Source organism: Idiotropiscis lumnitzeri, chromosome 11 (genome assembly GCF_059441095.1).
Source record: "Idiotropiscis lumnitzeri isolate Australia: NSW breed Sydney's pygmy pipehorse chromosome 11, RoL_Ilum_1.0, whole genome shotgun sequence".
Classification (NCBI taxonomy): Eukaryota; Metazoa; Chordata; class Actinopteri; order Syngnathiformes; family Syngnathidae; genus Idiotropiscis; species Idiotropiscis lumnitzeri.
In genome coordinates, this window is record NC_142401.1 from 22,329,005 (window position 1) to 22,351,994 (window position 22,990).

At 40.4% G+C, this 22,990-nt stretch overlaps 1 protein-coding gene across 5 annotated transcripts in view; it reads right to left on the reverse strand.

Annotated features, from left to right (window-relative positions):
- Positions 1–535: 535 nt before the first annotated feature.
- setd5 (SET domain containing 5) overlaps positions 536–22,990 on the reverse strand; it is a 92,339-nt gene continuing 69,884 nt past the window's right edge. For 4 of the 5 annotated variants that reach the window (XM_088308247.1, XM_088308245.1, XM_088308249.1 and 1 more), the window contains 6 exons: positions 22,969–22,990; positions 22,620–22,712; positions 17,799–18,079; positions 17,592–17,713; positions 2,970–3,061; positions 536–2,801 (listed from right to left, as the gene is read on the reverse strand). The exon at positions 22,969–22,990 is cut by the window's right edge and continues 464 nt beyond it. In XM_088308247.1, coding sequence (XP_088164373.1) covers positions 2,265–2,801; positions 2,970–3,061; positions 17,592–17,713; positions 17,799–18,079; positions 22,620–22,712; positions 22,969–22,990 — 1,147 coding nt within the window. In that variant the 3' untranslated portion in view covers positions 536–2,264. The remainder of the gene's footprint in view (positions 2,802–2,969; positions 3,062–17,591; positions 17,714–17,798; positions 18,080–22,619; positions 22,713–22,968) is intronic. The other variant, XM_088308248.1, reaches the window with a different exon arrangement.

The following is a 22,990-nucleotide window of genomic DNA, read 5'->3' on the forward strand; positions in this document are numbered from 1 at the left end:
ATATGCACCACTTTGTGTTGGATCAGGTGCTATACTTTCACAAGCCACTCTTAACTCAGCCATTTTAGAACAGATGTCTGCCAAAATCTGAGGGTGCCATTAATCTCTGCTTGAAAAGCGTATTGAAACACTTGGAATCTTGTATCAGATATCAATTATGTCACCGGTTTTGTTTTCCCTATGGCCTCTAGTAAGAAATCTGAATACAGTACTGCATATACATGCCATATAAGTGAAAGAATATTCAAATAAGTTTGAAATTGGCTCTACTTGCACATTTCTCGAAAACTTAGTTGGTATGAAGATGTACTGATGCTCCCATACGCAAATGTTTTAGACTGTACCAAAAAATTGCATGTTGGATGAATATTTTTCAAGTACAGGGTTCGTAATTATGTCGTCATTCAACACCTACTACAGTATGTATTGTAAAAACACATTTTACCTCAAACTTCAGCATTCAAAAGCAGCAATCAAACAGTAGCATGTGAGTGAACTCGGATATGTGAGAACATACTGAGGAGCAAGACAACGGTTAGGTTTCAAAATACATTACCATCATGATTATTTTATTAACAAAACGCATTACATTTGCATTAGCATCACTTGCTTCTTAAATCCTTTCGGAGGGGAACAATTGAAATAGTTACTTCTATGATCCATGTAAAAATAAAACAAAACAAAAATAATTGTTACAAAACCACCAAATAAAGTAACACAGCATCTGGTTTTGAAGGGAACTCAAGAACATACCCAATGATTAACTTCCCACCAACTGGCAAAACCGGTCACACAGACCCTAAAAACAAATGCGATAAATTCAGTGTACTATATTTCTCCATAAAGGTCGATATAAGATTTCTTTCTATACAAGGATTTATATTCATACATATTGTCCTATTGGGTCTTTTAAACGGTATCGCTTTAAGGTGCTGGTTCATTTGATTTTTGTCTGTCAAAACATTCATGTAACCCGGGTACCCTTTTGTGTATTGTGTATTTTCGTAGCAAATTGGATCCTGCTACTGGACCGGGCCCTCCATTTTGAGGTATTCCACACAAATGCAGTAATTATCGCCAGTATACCAAACTGTGAGTCTCTGGTGACAGAGGAGAAAGGGTGATTCTTGCTGCAGTTGGCCTATGGTGAAACTTGAGATTCCATTGTGGTCATCAAGACAACCAACAGTTCCCAAGTCCATTATTTGGGAAACAGTATTAAAATACAGCATTCTACAGAAAGGGAAGCAGCTCTCATAGGAGAACATAGCAGCATTTTTCAAAAATAAATCTATTTTTTTAACAATCTTCCAAACACTGTCACAAATAAACTGTCCCTGGTGTCAGCACGGAATGCAATGTTTGGTCAGAAAAATAGCTACAAATAAACACAATTATCAACTTTTTTTGTTAGATATGCCTAAATATATTATATCCAGGTGTATCTAAGAAACTGGGGAATGTGTGTGTGTTTATTCATTTAAAGAAGTCCTGTAGAATAAAAACAATCAAACCCCACGTTCGCAGAGTGGAAAATTGATTCATACATTATACTGTTTCTGCATTCCACCACCACAACATATGACAAATGTCTTTTGGGAAAAAAACTGATTTTACCAGATACAATGACAGGATGAATGAATTCATGTGTGAGGAACATAACTCAATTAAAATGTATTGGGGGCGATTGCAGCATGATAAATTCTGTACGAACATCAAATGTCATAATGAGGAATGACCCTATCCAAGAATCCTATTCCTGTCAGTGTTAATAATGCATTATTCTCCTTTTACAAACACTTGACTGCAGAAGAGATGAAGACTTTTTTCAAATAAGATTCATATTCACGAAAATGAAAATTAATGAAAACAACTGTTACGTAACCCACTGATCAGGGTACAATGACAGGTGAGTTTTTAATAATTTTGTACAGACATCTGTGCGGAAAATTGTGAATTTCCATTTGCTAAATCCAGCGCAAGGAAGGACAATTTCATGTTAAACAATTTAGTATTTTCAGTGCATCATTCAAATTGTTTACTGATAACAAGATTACGTCAAAAGTCATCAGGTTACATGCAAATGTGACTTTTTTGTTTTAGTGTCGTTTTTGTGGGGGTAAAAAAATGAAAAACAAAATGGTTTGTAAATTTGTAAATCAGTTCTTGCTCCTTTTAGGTTTGTACAGTTCTCCTAGCCAAAGTACCTGTGCCCCATATCATCAGTGGGTCGTACAGATATGCACAATATGGTACATAAGGTCCTAAAAGCTTCCTGATTGTGTCCATACACCAGATCCCTGTAGTGGAGAGTGCTGGAATTGACTGAGGCTTGTCCCTCGCTGTGAGTAGTTTGTTGGTCCAGAGGCTGACAGCAGCCTTGAGTTAGGGCTGCATGACTTGATGTTTTGACAAACCTGCTGTTGAATACCCCTGGCTGCCGTAGAGTTCATGTCTGTTTTAGTCGGCCCATGGGCCCACGGTCCCGGGTCAGGAGACCCAAGCAGGCTGCTCCTGTTCAAACGGCCCACCGTGAGGTGGTTGCTGCAAATGAGGGGTCCATCCAAATCACTGTTGCCGCTCTGCAGATGTAGCAAGTCTCCTGAAAGCGTGGAGTCTGATGAGGTTGCTGGGATATGCGCAGGGTAAGAGGTTGGAGGATGGTCCTGATATGGGCCTGTGTGGGACGAGGAGTAGTTGTAGCTCTTGCCTGATGTGGGGCTATAGCAACTTTCAAATGGGGAGGTGGGTATTTGCTGAAGCAACGAGGGACTATCGGTCTGCAGGTGTTCGTCTGATGACTTGACACAAGGACAAACATTCATTAATAGGCAGAAATGGCACTCGTTTTAAGATGCTGATATGCTACACACCATAATGCTAAACTGGTAAAATATTCATCCAGTTTTGAGGGGTTATTGGATGGTGTGGGTGTAAAGTACAAGTACATGAACATCATTTTTACAAACCTGATGTGAATACATCGATGGACTGTTTCTGTGTGATGGACTCTTCATTGGGGAAGGAATGGTCACTGACGGTATGTCATGCTGATGTGTATCTAAAAGCATGGGAAGAAAAGAACAACTCAGAAAGTGTCAGGTAAAACAGCCTTTAACAACAGAACAAGACACTGGTGGACAAAAATTGACAACAATACAGGTATAGAATGCGACTTCAATAGAAGACCCAGAAAAACAACAGTCAGAAGACAACAACTTGACAACACCGGGACTTAAAATGATCCACAGAAGGACTGAGGAAACTACCAGTATTTATAACCAAATGCTTGGGGATAGACCATCACATTATAACCCATAAGTCAACCTCATACTTCAGGTTTACTATAAATCAGGGATGGCAAGTCATGAAGTACAAAGACTTTGTTACCGTACTTGAGTATTTTTTTCCAGGGCCGTACTGATTAATTATTTAGTCTAATAAATACAATGGTTTAGGTCAGAGGTATTCAATTAAAAGTCACAGAGGTCCACGCCTAAAATGTCTTCCAATTAAAAGGTCCAAACCAAAGTCCAACTTCCCTTGATGTCTAGCCTATGTTCAAATTTTTATATAGTTTCGATATTTAGTCATTTTCAACAGAGCACACTTATATACTAAATATTTAGCAATGTTCCCATTAACCACCTTTGCCAGTCAAACAAATATAAGGTGTTTATTTCACATTTAAGAAAATGTGGCTCCAGGAACTTAAGGGTGCCACTTACAGAAAAAACAGTAAAATATCTCCTGCAGAAATATATCAAGTGCTAATCATTGAGTTAACATCTTGTACCTTTTTTTCTTAAATCAAAGAGTTATCAGCCTAAAAAAACGGAAAGCCTAATTATCCAAGTAAAACAGGTCGACATGTTCAGTACACAATAAATAAAAATGGCTGTCCTCATGAAAAACTCATTCGAAATGAACTTTGACACCACCTTTTCTTTTGAGTATTTTTTAACTTCTCTTAAATAGAAAAATGAGTTTGTGACTGCCCTGCCAGTGACTTAAATCTGGGTCGGAACGGAGTCAGGGCCATTGGGATTTGGTAGATTATTTCACACATCTGGGCTTTGTGTTTTCCTTTATAAATAATGTTTGTGCAACCGCACTCCTTCACAACTTCATTTTTTATGTTTCCCCAAAATCCATGATACTTTTAATGAACATTCGTTTGCATGCCGCTGGGCTGGAAACGAAAATGTAAAAATCTGTTATACTGCACTCAAAGTTCGACGTTTTTACGTGCGCTCACCTCAAACTTCAGCGGATAACTTTGCACAAAAGGGCGATGCTTTGTTTCGTAGTGGCGCTTGGGAATGTTGCGACGGTTTCGGAGCATATGATGCACACTGGTTTTGAATCGGCTGCAGCCAGAACGAAACTAAATTTCTCCGTCCATCTATTTATAACAACACGCATCGACCTTGCTAACTTTTTAGCAAGGCATACTGTCAGCAGCACTCTCTTCCGATCTGCTGCGCAGTAGGCAGTGGATCGTAAACAAAAGGTTTGATTGGCTCAAATCAGTGACGCCATTTCCGTATTAACTAGAATTGCAGCGTCAACGTTTGCGAATGTGCCCTGAAAAAAAGTCATCATAGATTGGTCATGGGTCCGGTCCGAACCATCTGTTGGGCCGGATCCGGACCGCGGTCCGCCATTTGGTGATGCCTGGTTTAAGTCATACTTTGAGGAAGGAGTTTCTTTGTAACCACTTGCAGTTTTGGATCAGATCGAATGGCCACGACTTGGGGTCCGTAATGGGTCAATACTCACTTTCTTTTCGATATTTTAGAAACCCACATTAATTTCTTTACTAAAGATACTTTTGAAGTTTTCTGTTTAAATGTTGTCAACGTACATTCTATCAATTTTTGTGAGCCACTTTTGTTTTCTCTGCTTTCCTTATGAATGGCGTTAACTGTTGTGTTTGTTAATGATTGTAGGTGTTGTGTTGGCAATTAATTAAATACACTATGTTATGGTCTGTGTTTGTTACTCTTGATTGAGTTGTTAGTTTCATGTTGTGCCTTCTTTGGTGTGTGTCTATTGCTGAAATCTGATTGTGTTCACCTGTGCTTGTCGTCTCACTCCCTCGTGTGAACCAATCAGCTCCCTCAAACCCTTTGTGTCTTGTCCAGGTGTTCCTCGTTGTCCCGTTACTTTGTTTGTAATTAATTCCTTGTTTGCTTTCAGTTCTCGTTGGTCCATTGTCATTGTTTCGTGTCGCTGTTCGTCTGTTCTCCATGCCACAGTCTCGTTTTCTCCAGTCAAGTCCCTGTTTTGCTGATCGCGGTTATTTTATACTTTTGTATTTTCGGACTTTCCCAGAGCCTTGTTTGCCTTTTTATTTTTAATTAAATTCCATTTAAGTTACCCCCACCTCGCTTCCCTGCGTTTGGGTCCTCTTCAATCTCCACCACAACCTGACACACTAGCATCTTCAAAGTATTTATTTCTATATTGCTGCACGGCCATAAGTGGAAAAAAAAGAGGTCGAACAGTTGTCTTAGAGTTGTAGTACTCTTAATGTGTGTCGCACAGAAGCGACGTCATCAAGCAACAACCAATAAAAAAAAGCCAAAAGAGCCAGCAGATGACGTCGCTGCAAGGAGACGAGTTTGCTTGTGTCTGGGTAAAATGACTCACACCTGCTCTCAGGCCGAAATACCATACTTGGTAAGAAGTGGTTTCCTGCGATTGACTGGCGACCAGTCCAGGATTTGTCCTCTCTGGCAAATGAGGATTGTTGGGGATAAAGAGTTATGCGGGGTCCAACATTTTAGACTTTTTGGTTGTAGCCCTTATATAAGTGGTACTGGTCCCTTACATTAAAAATATAGTACTTTAAGTTTGAGTGCTTATTTCATATTTAATATCTTTATGCTGCACAAGTGCATTCATAATTTTGACAGTGTACTAAACTCACTAAAATCAAGACATTGCAATTACGCACATTATTAATATTAACGCTTGAAAGAATAACTCAAAGTGAGTTGCACTGACAATACAATAATACACGCGCACAACCTTTTATATTTTCTTTTTATATTTAATGTCATCGGACCCCTAACTCTGCCACTGATTGCGTGAAGACAGGTTGCAGGACCGCCATAGACTAACTAAAAAAAAAAAAATCACTTATCACGTTTCAACGTGACCGGTTGTATGCCATTTTGGAGTTTAGTGCTTATATTTTAAGGTAACTACACAGTGCCGTGAAGTTGTTTGATGTTGGTGGCATTGTGCTAAAACATCTGGGATGAATAATTTCATCTTCCGCATGCAGTGATGTCTATGTAATATTGGACATACTAATCTGGCGACAAAGTGTCACTTAGGATTGCTTTACCTCTCGCATTCCATGGTGCCACTGCTTTAAATCGAGTGGCGGTCGGAATAGCAGAAACTAGCAACATGAGGCTAACCTGACTCAAGCCCATCCGAGTTTTGCTGGCCGTGTGCCGATCGCGTTTTTTTACTTGTATGATCACAACATTCTGTCTCTGCTTGCGTTATTTCGGTGACAGAGTTTTGAGCCCAAGGGTGGAGCAGAAGTGTGTCAGCAATAAAAATATTTCATTAAAAAAAAACAAAAAAACTGTCAATCCTGTTGACAGCGGCCCCCTGACATCTTATCTAAAGCCAACAGTCTCAAGCCTTGGTTTTAAACTGGACAGTGATTTTAAATTAGATCAGCAAATCAGTGCTGTTGTTCGATCCAGGTCATTGAACCAAATGCTGCTGGAGGTGCCGAGGACTAAGCGCAGCCTCAGGGGGGATCGTGCCTTTTCTGTTGCCGGTCCTTCCCTCTGGAATGAGCTCTCATTAAATGTTAGGCAAGCCGCCACTGTCCATTTTTAAAACCCGTTTGAAGACACATTTTTAATCTTTAGCTTTCAACTCAATATGAGACTGTCACTGTTCTGTAGTTCTTCTGGCATTTATTGTATATGTGTTTGTGTTTTAATTTGTGTTCTAATTACCTGCTAATTTATATTACGGCATGTGGAAAGCGCTTTGTTACAGCTCTACAACTGTTTTGAAATGCGCTGTAAAAAAAAAAAAAATTATAATATTGGGTTGGATTGAATCTGATCATTTGAATCAGATGTGACCCCTGGAGCATGCGCAGTACTTTTGGAAGCTTCCAGAAGGACAAAGGTTATAAAAGCCACCGCCTGAAGGAGCTCTGAGTTCTTCACTTACGGGTTTCATGGCGTCATGTTGACGGAGGAATAATTTTGCATTTTTCCTGCCTTGGATGTTTTCCCTTGCTGGATGAATTATTCCTTTCCCAATTGGATTATGCCAAATCATTGCTCCGATAAGGTAGAAGGGAGCCAGTCGAATGTCCTATTCTATTTTCCTAAATTACCTTATCGCGAATCAGATCTCTGCATTTCAAGAATTGATCACCCTTGAAAGCTCACCTAAATTATTTAATCGCATTTATTCCCTTTTTCGATTATTTCTAGCTTTTCTTATTTTAAATGTTATTTCCAACTGAATTAACATTTTATTATTATTTTCTTAATTCTTGTTTTTATTCATCAGGATTAATTTTTTTTTATCAATGCAATGATTCTGTGATTTTTATCATTACTGATTATATCCTGTGTCTGGTGGAACCAACTGTTAATTAATGAATATTATCTGATCTATTCCCAGTTTAATGAATCCTTTAAATCTATTTAAATCTATTTTTGCCATTCTTATGATTGAATTCATTTCTACCACTCAACCTCGGTACAGAATGAACGGCGACGACCCTACTAACAATGGGTCGTGTTACCATTTATGAAATTAATTAATAAGTTTACTCTGGCTAAAATAAACAAATACAGATTCTAATAAGGACTCTTGAACAATTGTATTATAATTGCAAGTTATTGATAGAGATGAAGCTGCTGTAAAAACATAGTAGTCGTATTCTTAATTCTGTCTTAACTCATTGAGGATGAATAAGCAACAGAGGATCGGATTGGCTACGTAAAACTAAAGTCAGTTGGTAAACCTAGGCGAATTCAGCTCGACAACGGCTTAAGGAGCCGCCTTGGGGCGTGTAAGGGTAAAGGGGAGTCTCGACCCATTGAATGGAGAGTCGGTCAGGACTTATCCCGATGGTCCTGCCCATAAGCGGAATCTGACAGTATATAAAGGGAGGTGGGTGGTGTTTTTAGTTAACATTTTATGGTTTATCCTCTCAAGAAGACTCACACTATGCAGAATGACTAGTGTTTCTGTTGAGTATTGTTTTGTTCCATTTGGGTTAATGTGCTTGTTATTCACATTATCATAGTGTGATTTCTGATCATAGTCGACTTTCTTAGTCAATGTGCTTACTGGGTCTAGGTAAACCACACAATTCTTGGAAGTTCAACTCCTAATCGACAAAAAGTTAAGTGAATACTTGTGCAATCATATCTCTCTTTAACTCGAGATGAATTATATTCCCAATGTCCCATTTAGAATTGGCTCAGACAAATTTATGTAATTAAGGAAAGAAGAAATAAGAAAGAAGAAAGTTATTATTCTGGAATGCACTCCCTATCTCAATGATTGGACAAATAAATGCAATCAAGATGTTGTTTCCTCCGCTATTGTTGCATTTGTTCCAGAATGTCCCAATCTTCTTTAAGAGAACATTCTTTAAATAGATGTACTCTATAATAAATCCTTTTTTATTGTCATACAAAACACATAGAATATACTAAAATGGCGCGGGCACGAGTGGTCTCCTCAGTGTTGCGTTCTCTAGTACTCTGTTTTCGTCATTTTCGTTTGTTTCTGGCGACCCTACGCTGCTTGCTTACATGAGAGAAGAGCTGCTAAGCATTAGAGAGTCTACTCTATGACTCTTCTCCAGCCTACAAAAAACAACAAAATTTTTCAGAGATAATTGCTGGCGGAGCAACTGAACTACATGAAGCATAGAGACGCCACCAGAAAAGGAGGGGGAGGCGAGCCGGCGTGCAACTAAAATGGTCTGACCTGGATGTGTTGGAGGCTGTTTGCAAAGCAATCGCTCCTTTGATGGAATTAACAGATGCCCTTTCGAGCAAAGAGTATGTGACAATTTCATCCGTGAAGCCTGTCCTACTCATACTCAAATCACAAGTGCTGGCTGAGGAAGATGATGAAGAGCTGACCATAACCATCAAATCTGACATCCTTAGATATCTTGATAAGATGTTCTCGGATATCACCACTGAAGAACCTTTAGACACAGCAAGTTCTGTTGATCCCAAATTCAAAGCATTGTATATTTCTGCAGACCGTGTCACAACCATTCAGGAGAAAATTAAAGTGGAGATGGAGTCAGCTGCTGCAAACCACACAGAACATAACGGAGAGCCCACCACCACCGAGCCTCAGCCTTCTGCATCTTCAGCAGAAGCAAAGAAGCCAAAGAGATCATTTGGAAGCCTTTTCAAGCGAGGCAGCCCATTCAACTGCACCCACTGTGTCACATCAGCAAGTAGTAGAAAAAGAACTGAGCAGGTACTTGGTGTGCCTCCGCAGGATAGTGAGGGAAATCCACGAGATTATTGCATTGTGCACACTTTTCCACTCTGAGCAAAGTGGCAAAAGAGTATTTTGGAATAAAAGCCAATAGTTATCCATTGAGCGGGCTTTCAGCTCTGGAAGAAACAATCGATCATGCCTTCGAGCCTGCCTGACGCCAGAAAGCATGGTGAAAGCATGGTGAACATGCAACTGTTTCTTAGTAGCAACCAAGAATAAACACTAGTGCGTATAGTGATTACATATAATTGCAGCCATGAATCAGTCACATCAACAAATAGTTGCTGCTCCTTTATCAAGTGCACTGTTCAAGCCCCTCTTGCTTTTAATCATCAGTGTTATTTTGTCATTTTTATTTAAACTGCAGTCTACCTTTCATTTGGCTGTATTTATTTGGAATTGTTTATTAGTGCTGCATTGGCATTTTTTAATTTCATTTTATAATTTTGTTTTCAAGCCACTTTACTTCCTTTGCACATGGCATTATTTGTTTATTTGTTTACAAGAGACATCAGTGCCTTTACACAAATAGGCTTTTGCACATGGCATTACAGCACCTCTGCGCAAACCATTTGCACAAAAAAGTTTACAAGCGATAACCTTTTCTCTTTTTACTGGAGTTCGGCTCATATAACCCTAATCTTGGCCTCTCACAGGCTCCCAGTGCACTTTGGAGTTCGCTTTAAGATACTTCTGTTGGTCTTCAAAGCTAAAAATGACTTCGCCCCAGCGTACCTCTCTGTTCTCCTGCCCGCTGCCTTAGGTCTGCAGACCACATGCTTCTGGCGATGCAGAGGACTAAGTGCAGCCTCAGAGGGGATCCTGCCTTTTCTGTTGCCAATCCTTCCCTATGGAATGAGCCTTGATTAAATGTTAGGCAAGCCCCCTCTCTGTCCAATTTTAAAACTCGTTTGAAGACACATTTTTATTCTTTAGCGTTTGACTCAACATGAGACTCACTGTTCTGCTGTTGTTCTGGTATTTATTGTTTGTCTTCTAATCAGAATCAGAATCAGAAATCCCTTTATTGTCATTGTACTCAAGTGTGCAACGAGATTAGAGAGCTCCCCTCTCCAGTGCAATACAACAATAATTCAGATAAATATATAAATTAGATAAATAAGAGAATAGTTAGTGCAAATAATACTGAATAGGATATATAAAAACACATCACGTTGCTGTTCTGCAAGGTAAGGGTGGTCGTGTGTGTGTGTGAGAGTTTAGAATGGAGATGGTTCTTGGAAAGAAACTGTTTCTCAGTCTATTGGTCCTTGATTTGATGCACCTTTAGCGCCTGCCAGAGGGCATCAGGTCGAACAGGTGTGAGTTTGGGTGGGTATTGTCTTTGACGATATTGAGAGCCCTGCTGAGGCACCGAGCGGTGTAGATGTCCGACAGTGAGGGGAGAGGGCAGCCTAATTTGTTTTTTGTTAATTTATATTACCCCAAGCACTTTGATACAACCAGAGCAGTTGTGAAATGCACAAGATAAATACATTTGGATTGTTTTGTTCTATCTGACATTCAAAATAGCTTGCTTTGTCAAGCTATTTTGAATGTTTATACAAAGGATTTGTGTACGTTTATATTTCATCGAAAGTAATGTGTAGAAGTAGGTCAATAAATAAAAAAAACAACAAAAAAAACAGTTAATTTGCATTTCCTGCGGTTATTTCGAAGAGGGGAATTTATCGTGCATTTACCCTTATCAATGTAAAGCTGCCCAATTTATCGTGATATTGATTTGAGGTCATATCGCCCAGCCCTACACTGATCTCACGGGGCTCAACACACTGCAGCCTGGACATGGAGTCACTATTTGTAAACTGTATGCCATCTTACCCATCACGTGAGTTCTCCTCCTTCGTATTCACCGGTATCTCCAACCCACCGCAAGCTAATGCTAACTCAGCGCAATAAATGCTGGCTGACCAGGTAAACAAACTTGAGCTAAAGCACCCAGAATCACCTTTCATCATCATGTGTGATTTTAATAGAGCACAACTAAATCATGAGCTACCCAGATGCAAGCAGCACATTTATTGTTTCACCAGAGAAGGCAAAACTCTGGACAATTGCTACAGAACACTTAGAGACTCATACCGGTCGGTTGCCCAGGCAGGAATGGGCATGTACAAATGTACCAAACTGCCTGTAAAAACTGTAAAAAGATGGATCAATGAGGTAAAGCTGGCTCTTCAGGAATGTTTTGATTGCACTGACTGGGGTGTCTTTGAAACTTCAACTGGCAACCTTGTTGAACACACCGACACTGTAACATCATATATCAGTTTCTGCGAAGACGTGTGTCCAAACAAAGACCTTCTGCTCATTCAGCAATAACAAGCCATTGTTGACTGTCAAACTCAGCCAACTTAGAAAAGCAAAATAGAGGCACATAGAGCACTGTGCGAATGCCCCCGAAACCTGCTGACAAAGGAAATTAACATTGCAAAGACAAGCAAAGCTGAAAGGCTGAGAAAACTATTTTCTGCATCTGCGTGGAATGGCCAGAAATCAGTTACGAACTACAAGCGAGCATCCCTGCAAGCAGTGAACAACAACAAGAGACTGGTTGACGATCTGAAAATGTTCTACTGCAGATTTGAAAAGGACAACTACACCCACCCACCATAAAATACCACATTCACACCCCAGACTCCTTCCCCAGCCCTGAAGATCCACGAACGGGACACGAGATGGCTCTTCGAGCAGCAGAAAATCAAGAAGGCCGGATGGGGTGTCAACCTTTTGCCTTCAAGTCTGCGGTGACCAGCTAGCTTTGATCTTCACTCAGATCTTCAACAGATCCCTGAAGCTGCACGAGATCCCATTCTGCTTCAAACGGTCTACCATCATCCCAGTCCCCAATTTGAACCAAATGACTCCAGGCCTGTCACTCTGGCATCTGTGGTCATGAAGTGCTTTGAACGCCTTGTGCTGGACCACCTATAGAACATCACAGCTTATTGGACCCCCTGCAGTTTACCCACGATGCAAACAGGTCGGTGGATGACGCAGTCAACATGGGGCTGCACTACATCCTGGAGCATCTCGACGGCAGAGGGACCGACGAGAGGATCCTGTCTGTGGACTTCAGCTCTGCGTTCAATACCTTTCCTCCAAGCTTCGACAACTCAACGTGTCTCCCGACATCTGCTAATGGATTCACAGCTTCCTGACAGACAGGACACAACAGGTGTGGCTGGATGGGGACAACCTAAAGGAACACCAACACTGCCCCCCCCTAGGAGTTGAACATGCTCAAGATTGTGGAGATGATCGTGGACTCCAGGAAACATCCTTCGATAGAGCTGCCCCTCACATTGTCCAACTGCACTGTGTCAACTGTCAAGACCTTCAAGTTCCTGAGAATTACAGTCTCTCAGGACCTGAAATGGGAGGCCAACATCAACTTCATCCTGACAAAGTCCCAGTAAATGATGTACTTCCTCAGGCTAGTGTGAAGCATAGCCTGCCACAGGAGCTGTTGAGGCATTTCTACACAGTAGTCATCGAATCATTCCCGTGTTCCGCCATCAGAGGCTGGTTTGGTGCTGCAACAAAAAAAGAACTCGATCTGATTGCAATGGACAGTTAGGACTACGGAAAGAACCATCGGTAACCCCCAAGCACTCTTGAGTACTTGCACACTTCAGGAACCAAGACAAGAGCATCAAAAATTCTCCTGGACCACCTATACCCTGGCCACCATCTCTTCCAGTTCCTCTCGTCATGTATGCACTATCGAACCATGTACACCAAAACCAGCAGACATTCAAACAGCTACTTCCCTCTTACCATTAACTCTCTAAACAGTTAATTCTAACTCTATAGTGGACTACGCTAATGTTTGCCAACTTTGCACACCCCTGTGGAGCATTATTATCATTACCGCACAGATCATTGTAGCCCTGCACATACTTGAACAGCTGTTGTTGATAAATATTCCCCAGCACTGACACGTTACAGCAGTCAAGGACTTTTTGTATAATTGCACACACAAAGTTGCATTACATGTAGTGCTACTGGACACTTAATAAATGATGCAACGATTACCTGTCTCATCTGCACAAAGTATTTTAAGTATTGCACCACTGATCACTTTATCTCTGCTCTTATGGCTGACTCCACATTGTTGTGTAGATGTCATTGGGGTGGTATTACTGCACAATGGTACCTCTAGATTACGGAAAGATTTTCTATACTTTTACGTCATGTCTTTGTTTATTGCAGTTGCTTGTTACTGTATTACTAGTGTAGTTCATACTGCCGGAGACAAATTCCATGTGTGTTTAACATACTTGGCCAATAAAGATGACTCTGATACTGATAAGGAAATACCATATTTGCAAATAAGAAAACTGGAGGACTGACACTTCCAAACAGTTTACTCTATCACTAGGCTTCAGCAATGAAAACATTCACTTTTTGGTTAAATACTTTGACTCCTCCACCTAATTGGTTATTGATTGAACAAGAGGACAGCACTCCATATCCAATAGCCACAATTTTATTAGCTCCTACTTAAAACAATATATCACTATATAACAACCCTACCATTCAATTAATTAAGTCCTATTTTCACTTTAACTCTATATTGCTGGCATTACCCATAAAAAGGAAACCTACTTTCATCCCCTCTGCTCAAGGGGGTGCCTTTGGTATGTGGAATCAGAGGGGTCTTAAACGTATTGCTGATCTTTACATGGAAGAGATACTTGCTTCATTTTCTCTTTGGACTGGGGAGCAGTAGTTTCTTTATTTGCAAATTAGATATTATATACGTACACATTTGAAACATTTAATGATTGAACCCAAATCATTGATGATTGTCTAAAATTGCAAAAGAATGAACCAAATTTAATTCAAATTAAATTATTTTTACTTTGAGATCCCCCTGATTCATTTACACAAATGCAAATGGGAGAAAGAACATATCCCAAATGATTTATGGGACAAAACACTTGAGAACGTAAATATCTGTTCATATAATTTGAGACACTGCCTTGTTCAATTTAAGGTCATACACATGCTTCATTTTACAGACTGTATAACTTTCCCGATACCTCTCCCATGTGTGACAACCCATCTTGATAGTTTTGTAACATGTCCAAAGACCCATAATTTCTGGATTGATGTATGTTGAGGTCATTGGGATTATGATTGAGCCAGATCCTCTACTCATTGTCCTTGGAGTATCTGAGGCTTTCAAGACTTTGAGCAAATCCCAACAAGGCTTTGTCTCATGTCATAATAGCAAAGAAACAGATTCTTATGTTATGGAAAAGTGCAAAGGTAGAGAGAGTAAAAATGTGTTTTGGTAGTCGACTAATCACCAACTACCTACTTTCTGGGGGGTATGCAGACACATAGCAGGCGCCCCCCCCACCCCCAAAAAATATAATAATAACAATAATAATAATAATAATGATTTCCTTTTTTATATGCAGCCTAAAAATACATTTTTATGGGGAATATAACATTATTATTTCAAACTTTATTGAACGTTTGATTGAGCCATGTGTGGCTCTTACTATGCTGACATCACTACTTACCTACTGTCTTTTAACCACTTTGAAAAGGTGGTTTTCATGGCTGCATAGTCTGTCTCCATCTCCCTGTTTCTTTTTCGGTTTTGTGCCCCAGACCACTTTCTATTTTGCTTCTCCATCGTTAACATCAACAGACGTTTGAATTGTAAACACTCGTCACTCACGTTCTTGAGGGCGCACGCACTGAACTCTGTGTGTGCGCTTGGCGCGCAGGAACGGTGGGGGGGGACAGTCTCTGTGGAGAAGGGCAACTCTCAGTGACGTGCCTCTATTAGTATTAGTGATTAGATCAAACCATACCCGTGAACAAACCTCTGGTTAATACATAAAATGCCCACTCAAAAATTATTTCGCGCCCATTGTTTTGGCACCCCCACTAGCGTGGCACCCCTATGCGCCGCATACATACTTTTTGCGCCACTGCTAATCAACAGCAGTAGCCATGATTAGTCGACTAATTGATCATATGTAAATTGTGGAATGTCGCAACAGCAAGCAGCTGCTCCTATATGACTATAATTAGTTTACAGCTTGGCGGCACGGTGGCCGACTGGTTAGCACGATGGCCTCACAGTGAGAGACAGCATCGGGCGTGGGTTCGATCCCGGCTCCGGCCATCCTGTGTGGAGTTTGCATGTTCTCCCCGTGCTTGCGTGGGTTTCCTCCGGGTACTCCGGTTTCCTCCCACATTCCAAAAACATGCATGGCAGGCCGATTGAACACTCTAAATTGCCCCTAGGTATGAGTGTGAGCGCGGATGGTTGTTCGTCTCTGTGTGCCCTGCAATTGGCTGGCAACCAGTTCAGGGTGTCCCCCGCCTACTGCCCAAAGATAGCTGGGATAGGACCGCCCGCGACCCTAGAGAGGAGAAGCGGTACAGAAGATGGATGGATGGATGGATGGATGGATTGTTTACAGCTTGATTCTCATGCATGTAAAAATTAATGAGATGATACAACATCCGACTTCAATTAAGCTTTGCAGCTTGAACCAGCATTTCTGAGATGTTCATCAATGATGGCGCATCTTAAATTGATGGCAATATTGTGACCTTGAAAATTTCGGGTGCAATTGTTTAGTGTATTTTAAAATGAAACCTAAAATGAAACCAGGACTATACACAATGCAGAGTTGCACTATTACCATGAAACTATATCTGTAATTATAAAAAGAAGTGCTTGTAAACAAATTTCACTCTTCTTGGGCACCAAGCATTTTTTTTTATTTAGAAGGCAGTGAAATCAGCGGAGTAAATTAGGAAAATGTACTGTGCTAAAGAAAACTAAAATAAACATTTTTATAGGTTTTTAATTTTGTTTTCATTTGACCTTAATCCCAAACATTTTGTTTTCTTCACAAATATGGGTAATTTAAAAGTAGTAAATTGGTCAACACAATGAAGGCAACAGGGAAAACAAATCTTTAACCATTAGGATGAACAGTTTTTAAATTATTGTTTGTTAGTACTTCAACAGTATATTGCAACAAACTTAATTATGTGTTTTACTGTCATGTGATCCCAATGAGGCTTGTGGCAATTAGGTCATCTTTTGTTACTGTGAGTACTGGTATTTTCCAGTTGTTAGTGCACGCATCACTCTGTGAGATCTTTCTCCTTCGATGTCAAACACGGCATACGCACACTATTTTGGTTGTTTAAAAGCGTGAGTTCACTGACTAATGCCTCCTTAATCCATATTAAGCGCTACAATATGTTAGCGTAGCAAAAAGGACAGCGTGTCAGTGAACATCAAACACACACCTGCGTGTGCATGTGTCTGTGCTAACTACAGTTAGCTTGCAGATACGACAGAACGTGTCAGGAATAAGTAAAAAAAAAAAAAAAAACGGCATTAGCCACTGCATGCTTCCTTTCTCTATGATTACGCATCGCCGTTGTGCTGCCACGAATGGGTGGTTTACATAAGTATTTGTGGGTGAAATATGCCATATCTTTAGCACTCGGTTGCTAACACCAAGTAGCCATGACACCCTGCCTCACTAGCCACATTGCTTCCACGGATGCAGCTAATCACCGCAACAGTGCAGGTGTGCCCTTGACAGGCTAACAGCCAGCGGGGAAAAGCGCGAGACGAGGCTGTTTCAAGAGAAAAGTAATAGTAGTAATAATAACAGAAAAAGGAAAAAAACACCCCAAAACGAAACAAAAAAATTGATATCGACCGATATGACATACTTGTATCGCGATATAGTTTTCAGCCATATCGCCCAGCCCTAGCATTGATGCCATTTTTACATACAAACCTATTATACAAGTGCCAACGTCAACATCAATCAGCTGTACCTCTAATCACAGGTTATTGCACCAATAGTATTTTCAGGGAAATGTCTTAGCTTTAAACAGTCTCCTGTATCTCTTTCAGGTGGAAAATTCTGCATATTAATTTCTTTTTTATTATACCAAAGTGCGTGTGTATATTTTTGGGCAATCAAACAAGTGTTTGAAAATTTTCCATCTCAGTTTCACATCCCTCTTCATACCAGATTCTTTCTCTGTAGTGCTATTGCTCCTCTTGAGCATTCGCTCCATCTTCATGCTTCTCAGCACTCGTTCCAGTGTCCCTTGACCTTCCCTTAGACGTTCGACACTGGTGGGGACCATCCTAAAGTAGTGGAAAGAGCCAGGTTAATCTTGATCAGAGGTTTTCTAACAATTGAATATCATAATTTTTAATAGGTTGCTCTCACCACGGGGTGCTTCTATCTAGATGTTTCGCCTGCAAAGATGAGCCTTGGTGGTGTGGTGGACTGACAGCCTCTATCTGAGGCATGGAACCGCTGTTCCCTGATGAGGGCGTGCAGTTGTGAGGGGGCACAAGGGGATGCATCAAGCAGTGGGAATGGTGAGTCTCTTGAATGTGGTGAGAGCCAGGTCCAGTAGGAGTGCTACCCAGGGACGAACAGCAGCTGGATGTCTCAGGATCACGGCTGCTAACTCGCTTCCTCTTACGGTACTCTAATAATGACACCTGAGAGGGAGAAATGCTATGTGATATCTTCTGATGACAAGCTAATTTCAACAAAAAATGCTGTGTCCGTCAAATAGCTGTTGGCAATTTGATTAAGGACGTTAGAAACACATGCACCTCTTTAAATGAAACTCAACTGGACCTTAAACTATTCATATTTAATACAACACAGAACAATAGAGTTTTAGTTTCACAATATCATCAGTGTAAAAAACTCATCTTCAACATAACCATAGATCACTGAGGCGTCTGAATATACTGTCATGAATGTTTGATGGAAAAGCAGGCAATTTAAAGTCATCACACCGCAATGCAACTACAATGAGAAGGCAACAGCCACATTGAGGTTCAAGCACACAAATAAAACAACTCTAAATGAAAATGAGAGGAGTCGTCAGCTCAATGTTGTTAAGACAGAAAGGAAGGGGGGGGCAGAGAAATGATGACCACGCAGTTAATGACAAATAGGACCTCAATAGCCTACATTTTTGGACTTGGTGTCTTGACTCATTTTGTGATTTGCAGAAAATATTACAGAAAAGGAATCCATGGCAGTAATTACTGCCTAACATTAACCATCAGTGTGGTTAGGGATGGGCCAATACCAAATACTAGTATCGGGCCGATATCGGCCTTATTTCAATGTATCCACTAATCAAGAGGGTGGCCAATCCCAGCCACCAATACCAAGGTGCTCCTGTGGCTGTTTTACCCTTAAGAACTAAATGGCATGAATGTTTGAAAGAATGCTTTCATAAGTGAACTGTATCCATATCAATCGTCTCATATTCTCATCAAGATGAAATGAAATAAATATGTTGTCAAGTGGTGTGGGGCCCAAGGGGGTGAGTAAATTGATGTGAGAAAAGTGTCATGTCAGGTAGAATGATGGATATCAATATGAACTATGAAGTTGTCTGTAATGTAATGGAGAGAAGGAGTGAGTCCCTGACTTAGAAAATTGAACAAATTGTCCCTTGCCAAAATATTGCTGAAACTGTAATATTGAATATTCCAAATTGCACTTCTAAATTTTGAACACCAGAGTTCATCAGACTGGCATTAATTGAAATCATGAAACATGGTTGTCACAATGTACAATACACTAAAAATGAATTGTGAAACAATGAAAAAATAATATTCATGTCAATTACTCTAATAATGATTGCACTATATACGCATAATGTGTTTTGTTGTAATAAAGCTTGCACTATATTGCAAGCCCCCTCTCTGTCCACTTTTAAAACTTTTGACGACATTTTTATTCTTTAGCTTACGACTCAACATGGGACTCACTGTTCTGCTGTTCTTCTGGTATCTATTGTATATGTGTTTTTATTAGCGTTCTAATTTCCCGCTAATTTATATTACACCATATGGTAAGCGCTTTGAGAGCTCAATGACTCCTGCTTGCTACCAATCGTCAGCTGTCCAGGGGAGTTTTGGGCTAGACCGTCCGTGTGTCCTTCGACGCGGCGTCAATCAAATACCTCTGCGAGAGCGTCCCAGAGCTCGCCGATTGGAGGAGCTATGCCCACCTGCAACTCCCTCAAGGATAGCATTGTTAAACGCCTGGTTGTTGACGAACAAAACATTTATTCGGAGGGAGCAATTTCTTCACAATGACTTGGATTTCCTCCACCTGACCAAGATGTGGACTGACGTCAGTGACTGCAGTGTGACGCTCGCACTATTACCACCTGCATGCTTTTACTTGGATGCTCTGAGAAAGTCAGGTCGTAGTGGAGGAACGGCAACTATTTTTAAAAACAATTTTGAATGTAAACAGTGTATATTGGCCACATCGATCACCAGCTTCGACAGTACGCTCTTTGAAGTTGGCAGGGCTGCTCCTGTGCTCTGTAATCTACGCTGTGATCTGCAGACCTCCCAAATACAACAAGGAGTTTATGAATTACTTTTCAAATTTTCTTGCAGAAATCATGCTAAAATATGATCACATCCTGCTGATGGGGGATTTTAATACACATGTGTGCTGTCCTGAAAATGGACTGGTAAAGGACTTTTTGAGACTCATTGACTCCTTCAATCTGGTGCAGTGTCTCGCCCCACTCACAAAAAGGGACATACGTAAGACCTTGCCCTTACTTTTGATTTACCGATCTCAAATTTGAAAGTATTGGACAATGTGATTTCTGATCATATGACTGTACTCTTTGAAGTTGTGTTTTACTCTGCTGATTTTAAACCTACTACCATTGAGTGCAGCTGCCAAATCTTTAACCACCACACTGCTCGTAGGTTCTCTGAAGCCGTTGATCTGCTTTTTGTTCTCTCATCAAACACATGGGAACTCAGCTCTTGGTTCCACTCTCCTTGTAGTAATATTTTGAATTCAGTAGCTCCATTGAAAAAATTATGCGGCCAAAAGTAAGACTGGAGCCACAATTTAATGAGAGAACTTGTGCCGCTAAACAAGAATGCCGCGGAGCTTTACGCAAGTGGAAAAAATATTCTTCAAATCCTAAAAGACTGCTGGTGCATTTACCAAAGCGAGGTGAAAGCCTCCCAAAGGGAATAATTGTCCAGCCAAATCGTTCTAATCCGCATACTCTATTTAATACTATCGGTCTACACTTAAACCCTGTCAGCCGCACAGACTCGTCCCCAGAAATGTGAAATAGATTTTTGCACTTTTTTTATGGACAAGGTTGCTACAGCTAGGGCTCTTGTTTTGAATGCTACTTTTGACCCCTTTCTCCACTTTCCTTGTTCCGGAGGGTTGGATTCCTTTGAGGCCATCTCCTTGTCATCTTTGAACAATGGGGATTGCCATATTAAGCCATCTAGCTCACCCTATGATGCTGTCCCACTTCAGTTCTGTAAGAAGGTTCTCCCGAGTACTGGCAAATCAGTTTTGGTCATTATCATAGGCAGTCTGTCTTGTGGTGTAGTCCCCCAACATTTTAAACATGCTTTGGTGCAACCCCTGCTTAAGAAACCTGGCCTTGATCAAGATGTGCTGTCGAATTTTAGAACCATTTCCAGATTGCCTTTATTTCTTAAATTCTGGAAAAGGTGGTGCACATTAAGTTAAGATCTTTCTTGGATGAACACAATGTCATGGAGCTTTTCCAGTCAGGTTTCAATAAAATGCACAGCAAAGTCAGCCCTGCTACATTTTTTTAACGATATCCTGCTGGCAAATGACACTGGGGACTGACTATATGTTTCTTGTCTTGTTAGATCTAACTGCAGCGTTTAATACGGTGGACCACAGTATTCTTCTGGCTCAATTACAGGCATTAGTGGTAGCACTCTAGAGTGGTTTAGATCATATTGGCTGGCAGGACGTTTTATGTTTGCCTAGGCTGCTCTGAGTCCCGCTCTGCCCCTCTGTCGTATGATGTACCACAAGGTTCTGCTTTGGGGTCCTTGCTGTTTTCGTTGTACTTGCTGCCCCTAGGTTCCATACTACGAAAACATGGAATTTCCTTCCATTGCTATGTGGATGACAGTCAGATATATGCCCCGCTGAGCAAAAAAGACGCTCTCTCTCTCATTGAGACCACTATTATAATGCACTTCCAATGCATGCTAAAATAAGGTATGTTCAAAAAATAATCCGGTGTGCAATATATTTGTGTTAAATACAGAAATGGAACCTGCAACTGAGACTGTGCCCTTTAACACGTTGTGACGTATGGTCATGAATATACCCATAGATGAGTGGGTGATTTTAATGTCTTTTGAGAATTTGTAAGGATGTGCGGGAATCCAATTTTGACTTTTGGGTAAGTTACTTTCTGAAATGATGACACTCCCTTATGCCTGGATCCCCTGCATTGCAATTTAACCGAAGGTCCATTGAATGTTTGGGAAAAAAATAGTAAAGGGTTACAGCAATAAAGAAATTATTTTATCTTAAATTCCACTACATCCTCTGCCTGATAGATATGTGAGCACTGTTTGTGTCACATTAAATAGAAGTGATGACGCCAAGTTTGGACAAATTTAGGGAACATAGTAACTTATGAGAAGGTAAAAATACTTGGGCTCCTAGACCTCTTTCTGTAATAATAATTTTGACATTGGATAGAAGGTTTGAAGATGACTGGATCCGCCAGACTGCTGACAAGAAAATGATGTGTGATCTAATCAAATCTGATCAGTGGAAAAATAGCTCTCCTAGAGCTTTGAAATTGATTATTATTGAAATCTTCTTTCAGAAGTAAAATAAACGGCTTTAATGTTAGAACACAATATTTGTATTAAGTTCATTTTGTCTTCTTATTATTATTTATGTTTGACTAGTTCATTTATAGCAGACAATTTCATTTTAGGTTAGATTTATTTACCTGACAAGGAAGGCGAAAGACTCGCCGAAACATGTCAGGTAAAAAAAATCTAACCGAAAACGAAATTGTATGCTATAAATGAACTAGTCAAATATAAATAGTCAGAACTCAATGTTTTGACAAAGGTCATATTTGGACATGGGTGGGTGGTTTATGCAGATGGACCAAAAAAAATATTACATGCACAATTTTAAAGATGGATTTGTAGGGAGAATATTCACCATATTTTGTACGATCTTGTATTCACTTCTTACAGCTATAGCCTGGTAATCTGGCTTCCCTGTCAGCAGACTAATGGTTTGCTGGTTGGCCCTCTGCCTTGGAAGAAAAGTGGAAGAAAGACTTGGCAAAAAGTATCAAAGAGCAGCGTCGGGTAAGGGGATATTGAAGGAGAAGAGGGGTAAGGCGAGCGGGAGGAGGGGTAAAAGCTACAGTATCTTTAATAGTTAAATATATGCACAAATCTTCTTTTAAAGCCGATTGCCTTGTGGGTTCAACCACCTTACAAAACTCCATTTGCCTTAAAAACGGAAGTCAAATGGATCAAAGAGAATAATGTTGTGTACTTGCCTTCTTTTTTTGTGGTGGGTTG